Genomic DNA, 12,255 nt, shown 5'->3' with positions numbered 1-12,255 from the left:
TCATGCTGCTATAAAGACACACACACACATATGTTTATTGCGGCACTATTCACAATAGCAAAGACTTGGAACCAACCCAAATGTCCAACAATGATAGACTGGATTAAGAAAATGTGGCATATATACACCATGGAATACTATGCAGCCATAAAAAATGATGAGTTCATGTCCTCTGTAGGGACATGGATGAAACTGGAAATCATCATTCTCAGTAAACTATCGCAAGGACAAAAAACCAAACACCGCATGTTCTCACTCATAGATGGGAATTGAACAATGAGAACACATGGACACAGGAAGGGGAACATCACACTCTGGGGACTGTTGTGGGGTGGGGGGAAGGGGGGAGGGATAGCATTAGGAGATATACCTAATGCTAAATGATGAGTTAATGGGTGCAGCACACCAACATGGCACATGTATACATATGTAACTAACCTGCACATTGTGCACATGTACCCTAAAACTTAAAGTATAATAATAATTTTTTTTAAAAAATGGAAAAAAACATACTTAAGTGGAGAAGTTTTGTGAATGGGAACGTGACTGAAGTTGAAGGTACAGGTGGAAATACAGGCCAAAGGCACTTGTGAGCATTGTGGGGAAAACAAGTGTGGGTGGAAGATCAGGGCTGAAAGGTGCACACAGGGAGAAGGGAGCTCCATGAAGTACAGACTCATGGGCAGAGTTTGAGTGAAGTTAGTCAGTAATCTGGTCTAGAAATCAGTGAATTCGCCGGCTTGGGAAAAAAAATCGAGATAAATATAAACTACCCCTTTAGAGATTTTGGCAATTGAAGTAGAAATATAAGGTAATTGAAAAAAGTTAGGATTTAAACAATTCTGCATATATTTGTATATGTGTAAAAGCAGATAGTATGGGAAGGGGAAGGAGCAGAATGATGTGAATAAAGATGTTGTTCTGGGGGTATTATTCAGATTCTTTTGAAATTATTATTAGTTTTTGAGATAGGGTCACTGTCACCCAGGCTGGAATGCAGTGGCATGATCATAGCTTACTGCAGCCTCAAACTCCTGGGCACAAACAGTGCTTCTGTTTCAGCCTCTTGAGCACCTGAGATCAAATTCTTTTTCTAACTTATTTTTAAGTTATGAACATCAATAGGTGCTTACTACGTAAAACCATAAACTTGGAAATTAGGGGAAAGCACCAAATGTCTCCAGAGATAACAACTAAAATTAATTGAGATTAACATTTCAATATAAGTTCTGGTCTTTTTCTGTGCTTATTTCAGCATAATTGAAATTCTTTCTATTCCTTTGTGTAATCCATTTTTCATTTCAAAGTTTTTCGATACAGGAGAAATTATGCTGTGTTGGTATTTCAGTGGCCACTTAATAGTTCGTGGAATTGAGTTAACTGTTTTGCTATTTTTGCACATGCAGATTTTGTGTTTGTTTTTGTGGTTGCAAGGTTGAAATAGGTATCCTTATGCCTAAATTTGTGTTTACATCTTAGACTAGTTTCTCGTCATACAGTTCTAGAAGTCGAGTTTCTGGAACAAACTATGAACAGTTAAGGTTCTTGACACCTGCTGCTAAACTGTTTCAAAGGTTCCTCTTAAGAGGAGATGTAAAAGTTGGCTTGGCCGGGCATGGTGTCTCACGCCGGTAATCCCAGCACTTTGGGAGGCTGAGGTGGACAGATCACTTGACGTCAGAAGTTTGAGACCAGCCTGGCCAACGTGTTGAAACCCTGAATCTACTAAAAATACAAAGAAATTAGCTGGGCGTGGTGTACGTCTGTAATCCCAGCTACTCAGGAGACTGAGGCATGAGAATCACTTGAACCTGGGAGGCAGAGGTTGCAGTAAACAAAGATCGCCCCACTATACTCCTGCCTGAGTGACAGAGTGAGACTCTATCTTACAAAAATAAAATAAATTAAATAAAGAAGTAAATAAATAAATGATGGCTTATTTCATAATAGTTGTGACTTTGTAAAGCTTGTAAATCTGCTTTCCCCAGAGTCTAGCTTTTAAATAAAATACAGGATATAAAAGGTGGGAGCCTCTTGAATGGAATGTGGGGGCTTTTTCTCTCTCCCCATAGGATAGATATATTCTGTGTCCTGTCCCCCACTGAGTGAAGAATAATTTAAGTTTTGGCATAAGAAACTGCTGAAGGAGAGTGGGTTGAATCAGCTAATATTTTTCTTTTTTTTGCAGGATATAGAAGACTTAGATCACTGTGAGATGAAAGAAGAGCCTATTAGTGAGAAGAAGTTGGAGGATGAAGGAACTGAAAAAGAAAATTGGGCGATGTTAGAGAAAATTAGGAAGACTGAAAGGCAAGGCCATTTAAATGTGTAAGTGTGTATAAATATCTGGACTTTTTGGTTTAGTAATTATAGTTAATACCAGGCAATTCGTGAACATGCCAATCTCAGCTGCTCTCCTCCTCCATTCCTGCCTTAGTGGTGGATTCAGTCATATGTTTATTGGTTGTGAGACAGGGTCTTGCTCTGTCGCCTGGGCTAGAGTGCAGTGGCACAATCATAGTGCACTGTAGCCTTTATCTCCCAGGCTCCAGCGGTCCTCCTGGCTCAGCCTCCCTAGTGTCTCAGACTATAGTCATGTGCCACCACACCAGGCTAATTTTTTTGATTTTTAGTAGCGATGAGGTCTCACTATGTTAAACATGTTGGTCTTGAACACCTGAGTTCAAGCAGTCCTGCTACCTTGGCCTGCCCAAGTGCTGGGATTACAGACATGAGCCACCAGGTCTAGCCACGCTCATATGCTTTGTTTCTCAAGGTTATCTTTCTCATCTATGAATAGCCACTTTTTACCTGTTCATCTGCTCTTCACATCCTGGAACCACTTGCTGATCCCTGTATATGCCCCTTTCCAGCTTGTCTATGCTGTGTTCTCTGCTTACCTTCCTTCTGTGGCATCTGTAAATTCAAGTTCATTCTTTCCTACAAAAAAACACAACTCAAATTATTTCTCCTTCATGAAGCTGACTTTGATCCATCCTGCTCTGACCAAACCAAAAGTAATGTTTCTCTCTTGACTTAACGTCTCTTTAATGTGAAGCGGCAGGATGGGAAAGGAACACTGAGTTTGGTGACAGACACACCTTTTATGGTTTCTCTTTGCTCATCTCTAAAATATGGATAGACAGTACATATCTTTTGGATGGTTGCTGTGAAAAATAAATTAAAATGATGCATGTATATACATAAAATGCTTAGACAGAGTAGGGAAACATCAAATGATTGTCTGAACACTGACTGCTTCCTGCCTTGTATTAGAGCCATTTGCCAACTCCACAATATCCGAGGACCAGTTACTTTGTCTTGGGCACAGGTTCTCCAAAACAGGGAATGAAATGTTAGGCAAGCAGATGCCAAGTGTTGAAATCAGATAGATAACTCTCCCTCCTTCAATGTTATTTGTATATTAATTTAATTGGTAATTTTTCATACAGCAAAGAAATTTAGTTAATCCCCATATCTTGATTATTTAAAAAACTAAGATTGTAGCATTTGAATTAATGTTACTGTACTTTCTGTGTCTTGTGATCAATTCCAGTTTGAGTTATCTTCAAAACAAGTAAAAATTATTCAATAATTTTGCATGACCGATACTATGCTAAATACTTTATACTTTATAGATCTTTTCATTTAGTCATCATAGCCACTGTGTGAAATAGGTGCTCTTTATATTTTAGAGATAGGAAAAACTTCTCATATTTTATAGATATGAAATGAGTTCAGTGTTACATAGCTAGGAGGTAATATTTTTATAAACTTGATTTTTTTTTCCCCCTTCAAAGTCTAGTGCAGTCTTTAAAACCTTTAGTTTCACATGACCAAAAAGTAGTTCCATTTCTATTTAGTCTTAGGATAAGATATTGATGTGTTTTCATCTTCAGAGAAGTCCCTGCACTGAAAAACTGAAACCAGTTGCATGTAGGCACACATGGTTCTCAGTGTCTTCATGTGTGAACTAGACCATCTGTGTAATATTCTTGCTTGTAGTCTTATGAATGGAAGCCTATTTTACTTAATATTGTGTCACCTTGAGTATTTTCAAAAATTGCTGGAGTTTGGAATAGACTCATACTGAATTCTATGCTATCGTGGAGTCCATGGTGATCTGAACATGTTGGCTAGAGTTTTTTAGGTGATAGGAAAACGGAAATGAACCAGACTTGTGTCTAGTTTTATATTCCCTTGAAACTTCATAATGCTTCATTTAATTGGACTTTTTTCTTTTACTTCTTAAATTGTTGAGTGGTGATCCATTTTTGTTGTAATCTTTTTCTTTTTTTTTCTTTTGAGATGGAGTCTCGCTCTGTGGCCCAGGCCAGAGTTCAGTGGCACCATCTCAGCTCACTACTACCTCCACCTCCCAGGTTCAAGTGATTATCTTGCCTCAACTTCCCAAGTAGCTGGGACTACAGGCACGTGCAACCATGCCCGGCCAACTTTTGTATTTTTTTATTAGAGATGGGGTTTCATCCTGATGGCCAGGCTGGTTTCAAACTCTTGGCCGCAAGTGATCCGCCCCCCCGGTCAGCCTCCCACAGTGCTGGGATTATAGGTGTGAGCCACCGTGCCTGGCTACTGTAATCTTTTAGAGCAGATTGAAATACCTTAAATCTTTAAATTAGTTGGCTCAGTAGACCCTGGTAAACAGTGGCCTTTGTGTTTCAGGCTGCAGTGTCTGGGTCAGTGCAAGCTTCAGATAGACTTAAGAAAGAGCTCAGGGACTTATACAGATCACAGAGTTATAAGACAGGTAAGGATCTCTAAATCCCTGCTCTTCTTATCGTTCTTTTCTGTTGTCAGATTATAAATGTCATTTCTTAATGCCACATATCTACAACTATCTGATCTTTGACAAACCTGACAAAAACAAGAAATGGGGAAAGGATTCCCTATTTAATAAATGGTGCTGGGAAAACTGGCTAGCCATATGTAGAAAGCTGAAACTGGATCCCTTCCTTACACCTTATACAAAAATCAATTCAAGATGGATTAAAGACTTAAATGTTAGACCTAAAACCATAAAAACCCTAGAAGAAAACCTAGGCAATACCATTCAGGACATAGGCGTGGGCAAGGACTTCATGTCTAAAACACCAAAAGCAATGGCAACAAAAGCCAAAATTGACAAATGGGATCTAATTAAACTAAAGAGCTTCTGCACAGCAAAGGAAACTACCATCAGAGTGAACAGGCAACCTACAAAATGGGAGAAAATTTTCGCAACCTACTCATCTGACAAAGGGCTAATATCCAGAATCTACAATGAACTCCAACAAATTTACAAGAAAAAGACAAACAACCCCATCAAAAAGTGGGCGAAGGACATGAACAGACACTTCTCAAAAGAAGACATTTATGCAGCCAAAAAACACATGAAAAAATGCTCACCATCACTGGCCATCAGAGAAATGCAAATCAAAACCACAATGAGATACCATCTCACACCAGTTAGAATGGCAATCATTAAAAAGTCAGGAAACAACAGGTGCTGGAGAGGATGTGGAGAAATAGGAACACTTTTACACTGTTGGTGGGACTGTAAACTAGTTCAACCCTTGTGGAAGTCAGTGTGGCGATTCCTCAGGGATCTAGAACTAGAAATTCCATTTGACCCAGCCATCCCATTACTGGGTATATATCCAAAGGACTATAAATCATGCTGCTATAAAGACACATGCACACGTATGTTTATTGCGGCATTATTCACAATAGCAAAGACTTGGAACCAACCCAAATGTCCAACAATGATAGACTGGATTAAGAAAATGTGGCACATATACACCATGGAATACTATGCAGCCATAAAAAATGATGAGTTCACGTCCTTTGTAGGGACATGGATGAAATTGGAAATCATCATTCTCAGTAAACTATCGCAAGACCAGAAAACCAAACACCGCATATTATCACTCATAGGTGGGAATTGAACAATGAGAACACATGGACACAGGAAGGGGAACATCACACTTCGGGGACTGTTGTGGGGTGGGGGGAGGGGGGAGGGATAGCACTGGGAGATATACCTAATGCTAGATGACGAGTTGGTGGGTGCAGTGCACCAGCATGGCACATGTATACATATGTAACTTACCTGCACGTTGCGCACATGTACCATAGAGCCTAAAGTATAATAATGATAATAATAATAATAATAAAAAGAAAAAAAAATGTCATTTCTTAAAACTGGACAGAAATGGAAATGTTTACTAGCTTTATTTTGTGAAACTCAAATGGAATCAAGTTCCAAAAGATGTAGGGGGTAAGATAGGATGAGTTTGCTTGTTTTGTGGAATTAAAGAAGTTGTTTTTATAGGTCCATTGGAATTTTATTTTGTCATCTTCATGACAGAGTGAATATTTGCATGATTTTTATCTTCTGGGAAAAAGCTTGAGCAATATTGCTTGATAATTTAATACAAGTAATACATTTCATATACAGAGAATGATTGCCAAGTTGACTTTGTGATTTTTTTCCCCCAGTTTTGAAAGCAACATAATCAACTCTTATTGTGGAGGTAGTTTTGTTATTACTTTTAAAATATATAGGTGGAGTACACTTATAGTCCCAGCTACTAGGGGTGGTGGGAGACTGAGGCAGGAAGATCTTTTGAGCTTGGAAAAGTCAAGGTTGCAATGAGCTGTGATTGCACCATTATATTCCAGCCTGGGTGACAGATTGAGACACCCTGTGTCATAAAACACAAAAAAAGGGAGAGTGGGGGGTGGGATACATATTTATATATGTATATATAGAACAGTTGTAGAAAAATGCCAATTTTTTAGTGATTTAACTTTTTTGACAGCTCTGTCCATGGCAAATTTTTCTCCTTGAACAACTTGGCTAGTAATACAAGTTTAGGAAAGCATATGAAACTTTTTTTGAATTCTTGAGAAAATTATATACATGCGACTGTTTTCCTTTAGAATGACTGCAAACTCTGAACCCCCTTATTAGATTAGATTGAGGCTGTTATAATCTCTTTGGGATGTTTACTGTAAAGGAGCTGGAAGCTATAGTGGCCTCTAGTTTTCCTGGGGATATAAAGCAGCTTAAGGTCTCCTCTTTCTGGAAATTACCTAGGTGCTATATCTTAGCTTTCAGATTGGTTCATTTTTGAGTTAGTAAAATTAATAATAATAATAATAATAATCTTTTTGTTTGAATTGTTTTTTGTTTTGGAATTCTCAAGGTTGACCCTGATAGTCCTTTGCACAGTGATCTTCAGATCTTAAAAGAAAAAGAAGGGATAGGAGACATTTTGCTTATGTTTTAAGGTAAGAAAATTTTTATGAGACTCTATATCCTATGAATGGGGGTATATATTTGTACAAGTGTTTTGGAAAACAGTTTGGTAAAGTGGAAGATACTCATACCCTATGGTTCAGGAATCTCGTGGATTTATACTACACAAGAAATGAGTACACAGGTGCCAGGAGACACAGGAATGTTCAGAGCAGCATCGTTTATAGTAGCCCCAAACAGAAAATAACCCAAATGTTCATTCCAATAAAATGGAGAATTGTGGTATTCATAAAATGGCTTACAGTCATGTGGGACAAGATGAGCGAATCTTGAACACTATGTTAAGCAAAAGAGACCAGACCCCCAAAACCTATTTTGTACAATTTCCTCTATATAGAGTTCAAAAATAGGCAAAACTAATGTTGGTTAGGGCATACATTCTTAGTGGAGGCAATATCGCCTGCAGTGGAGTGAAAATTGGTCCTCAGAGTGAAAGAAAATCTGACCTATTATAATGGTCTGCTGCCTTCCAAAAGGCCATAGAACATAAATGAAAAGAAAACTGAGAAACACTTCTTTATGGATTCATACTTGGGCAGTAAAACTACCAAGAAAAAAGAGGTGATTACACACAGGGTAGGGTAAGGAGTCCATCTAGGTGGGAGGTAGGGAGGTGTGCACTGAAAGGTACATCTGTGGGCTTCTTGGATACTGGCTGGAATATATTTCTGGACCAGGTTGGTGGTTACATGGGCAAATAACTTAGAATCACTTGTTAAGGTCTACCTTAAGGTATATTTTGTGTACTTTTCTGAATGTGTTATATTTAATAAAGTACTTTTAAGATACCAAAAATAAAGATTACAAAAGAATAAGAATGGAATCTAGGAAAAATGTGAATGATCTAATATGGAATCTAGATAAGATGTAATGGTTTAAAATCTATGGCTATATGAAGTATTTTGATGAAAAAAACAAAGACATAAAGGAATACTTTGTTGTACTTACTCTAAGGATGGTAGTAGTTTTCTAAAAGCTTCTTACTTAGCTTTTTCATGTGTGTATTTTTGCTTGGGAATATATCTTATGATTGAACTTTCTTGAAACGACCCTAATGTTCGTATTTTCTCTCAATTTTGTAATCATAGAAACTGTTGTGGTTGTCAACTGAGTTATCTTCCTGAAGTATGAATCCAGTATATATTGACTGAAGTTGCTAGTGACTACTTCTTTACGGATTCATTTGGGTAAACGAATGAAGCATGCAGGCCTACAACAAAAAAAACACACACACAAGAAACAGGAAGATACCATTTTTTTAAGAAAACATTAAATCATATGAACATATGCACAACACCAAACTTAAGAAATAGATCCTTTGGCTGGGCGTGGTGGCTCACGCCCATAATCCCAGCTCTTTGGGAGACCGAGGCAGGTGGATCACCTGAGGACAGCAGTTTGAGACCAGCCCGGCCAGCATGGTGAAACCCCATCTCTACTAAAAATACAAAAATTAGCCAGGCATGGTGGCAGGTGCCTGTAATCCCAGCTACTTGGGAGGCTGAGGTGGGAGAATCACTTGAACCTAGGAGGCAGAGGTTGCAGTGAGCCAAGATTGCACCATTGCACTCCAGCCTGGGTGAGAAGAGTGAAACTCCATCTCAAAAGATAAAAATAAAAAAGAAATAGAACCTTATCAGTACCTGTAGCACCCTGTGTGCCCCTCCCTTGTCATGTCCTCTTTGGGAGGTATCTTGAAGGGAATATGAAATCTTGGCCAGGAAACTGGAGGATTTGTGACTGCAGGTGGTGTTTTCATTATTTTTTCCTGCTGTAGTTAGAACTTCAGGGAGGGGATGATCTGGGAGGTAAGTGGCTGAAATGCTACTGGATTTGTGTTTGTGGCCCATGGCTCCTGATACCAGAAAGAAGGGCCTTTTCTGGGGTTGGAGTATTTCTTAAGAGGCCTGGGAAGAATGTGATTGCCTTGAGCTAACTGACCTTCTGAACAGGACCTTAATCTGAATTGCCAAGTTATTAGTATCGGGATTCACAGACTATGGAGAATAGCAGGTGTGACTCAGAAAGATTTACAGGAAAGAGCCAGAACAATATGTTTATGGCCTCTGATGCCCACAGTGGCAACTTCAGAGTCATGAATAATAAGCAAAATGGAACTTGAGATAAAGTATAACACAAAGATGGGAGTGACTGCAGGAGGGAATGCACCCTGGTCAGCAACTTGGTAAATCCAACTTGCTGTACTTTTAAGGAAGTCGTTTTCTGATGTTATAGGCAACATCAGAATTACTGAATTGAATTCTGAGGTAGCACTTTAAGAAAGGTCTACTTAGATAAGGTAGGTTCATTTAGAGAATAATAGCCAGGATTGGGAAGAGATTCTTTTCCATGTCCTAGGATAGCTGGTGAAACTGGATTTGGAGAGGAAAACATGGAGGTTCTGGTTCATGATAGATTGTCTTCAACTACTTGAAAGGAGTATGTATATGGAAGCATTCGTTTTTATTTGTTTTTGGTGAAGACAGGGCATAAAACTAGAACTAATAAGTCAAATTACAAAGAGGTGATTTTCAACTCAACGTAAGGAAGTGACTTGTAACTATTTAAACCCATCTGGTGATGTAGTCTTTGAAAAATAGAATGTTTTTCATCTTTAAGAATAACTTAGAAGGCTGAGATGTTAAATGGGAAATCAGACAACTTCATGTGATCCTTGTAGAGCCTGAGAGTCTGGTTCTGAGTTAAAATATACTAAGGTAACTCAAACTTCATTTTACCAGTCACCCTCCACCTTTATTTTCCCCTCCTTGAAGAACTCTTTTTATTTCTGTAAAATCTTGATTCCTGAGTTCCAGGGTACAGAGCTTATGGAATAGAGTCCCCAGGTTTTGATGTAGAGGATCCTCTTTCTCCTGTCTGAAAATATCCTTTAGTTTTTCCTTTAGTGTGAGTCTGCAGATAGAAAAAATCCTTATTTTTTATTTCATCATTGAAGAGTATCTTCATTGAGCATAAGTCTCTAGATTGGCAGTTTCCTTCTTTCAGCACCTTGCAGATATCATTCTCTTATGCCAGCTTCCATTGTTTCTCTTAAAGTGTTTATGGTGGTTAAATCTTGTGAAGTCTTTGATCAGTTTTGGGAAATTCTCCACAACCATATCTTCAGCTCTTGCTTCTGTCCCATTCTTGTTTTTCTTCCAGGGCTCTACGTATGTGATAAACTTTTCAATATATTGTCTTTTATTTTCTCAATTTTCCACCTTTTTGTCTTTCTGACCTTTTTCCAGTTTACTGAATCTGTCTTCTGCTAGGTTACTGCTGTGGTTAAGCTTATCCATTACGTTATTAATTTCAGTTTTGGTAGTTCTAAATAGCAGAATTTCATATGGTTCATTTTATAATTTGCATTTCTCTGCCAGGTTTTCAGTCTTGTCCCATCTTTCCTTGCTCATGTTCAGCAGAGTTATTTTGAAGTGTGTCTGCTAACTCTGTTATCTTGATCCCTTGTGGTTTTGTGTCTGTTGTTTGCTTTTCTTGTTTTCTGTTATGTCATCTTTAAGTCTCATGTGGCTTTTTATTTTTAGTGATAGACATTATATATGAAAAATTGTAGAGCTAATTTGAAGCCTTGGATGATATTCTTCTCTAGAGAGGATTTACATTTCCCCTGCCAGGGGCTTGGAAATTAACAATCAGGGATTGAGATGATTAAAGCTGGCCATCATTCCCTGTCAGGGCAATTTGCAGTTTGTTCTTCAGGTTCCCAACCTAAGGAGTGGGAGACTTAGCAGGGCCTCTCCTCGATGGATGCTGAGCTCCAATGTTTATCTCCCTGTGAGCTCTGTGAGGCTGTGAGTCCTAACTCAGCTTGTTAACCTCTTCTTCTCTGCTGTCATTGGAAGAAAACACAAGGGAGAAAAAAGAAGACCCTGTTCTCTGCTATTCCCTTTTCTCAGCCCTGTAATCATTATGTTTTGTCCACCTTTCTAGTTCTCAGTGAGACGATTGATCTACGTTACCTAGTCTATCATTATTGGAATGATTCCTTTATATAGTTCTATTGAAGTGAAACCCCTTCATATGTTACATAAGTTTACCATAATACTGTTCTGTTTGGGCCTGATTTTAACTTCATTTTTATTTGCTTTGGTTTTCATTTCATTTTTTCTGTACCTATTTTACCTTTATGACTCTCACCCATTATCTGATAATAAATGTACATTGTCTTTTATAGATTATTTTAAAATCTTCTAAATAGCATATAGTATTAACGATGTTCTTAAAATTAAACTTGCTTATTTGCTTTTTAGGATAACTTTCCATTTGATCCTCCATTTGTTTGCGTGGTATTACCTGTTCTCTCAGGAGTATAAGTTTAAATGATTACTTTAAATGCTTTTTTTTTTTTTCTTTTTAGTTTAAAAAATTTTTTTGTAGAGATGAGGTCTCACTGTGTTGCTCTGGCTGTTCTTGAACTCCTGGGCTCAAGTGATCCTCCCACCTTGTCCTCCCAAGGTGCTGGGATGACAGGCATGAGCTGCTGTGCCTGGGCTACATTTTTTTTTTAATATAGTGTGCACCAGAATCCTTTGGAGAGCTAGTCTCAGGGTTTTTGATTCAGTAGGTCTGTGGTGGTGTCTGAGCATTTACATTTTCAAGAAGTTCCCAGGTGAAACTGATACTGTTGTTCTGGGGCCTACATCTGGAACCAGTGGTTATAAAGCATTATGTTGTTGATAGGTAGATATTTTAGTGTTATATATATGTATATACACACACACACGCACATATTTACACATACACACACACATTATATATATATTCATACACACTTTTTTATCATAAAAACTGAAGGTTTTTCAAATGTAAATTGAGATTGAAGGTTTAGAGAATGTTATGATTACAGAGTGGTCCCCACATACCTGCAATCCTAATTAGTACTTCTAGGAAAAATCATGGGAAATCTCATGGAC

General features: G+C 38.1%; 1 protein-coding gene across 1 annotated transcript in view; it reads left to right on the top strand.

The window, feature by feature from the left end:
* LOC129014048 (ubiquitin-conjugating enzyme E2 Q2-like) overlaps nt 1-6,186 on the top strand; it is a 63,654-nt gene extending 57,468 nt beyond the window's left edge. The window contains exons 4-5 of the mRNA XM_063652898.1: nt 2,189-2,328; nt 4,819-6,186. Of these exons, the coding sequence (XP_063508968.1) occupies nt 2,189-2,328; nt 4,819-4,825 (147 nt within the window). The 3' untranslated portion in view covers nt 4,826-6,186. The remainder of the gene's footprint in view (nt 1-2,188; nt 2,329-4,818) is intronic.
* The last annotated feature ends 6,069 nt before the right edge of the window (nt 6,187-12,255 follow it).

Source organism: Pongo pygmaeus, chromosome 16 (genome assembly GCF_028885625.2).
Source record: "Pongo pygmaeus isolate AG05252 chromosome 16, NHGRI_mPonPyg2-v2.0_pri, whole genome shotgun sequence".
Taxonomy (NCBI): Eukaryota; Metazoa; Chordata; class Mammalia; order Primates; family Hominidae; genus Pongo; species Pongo pygmaeus.
Note: the sequence above shows the minus strand (reverse complement) of the source record. Positions and strands in the feature narration are given on the sequence as shown.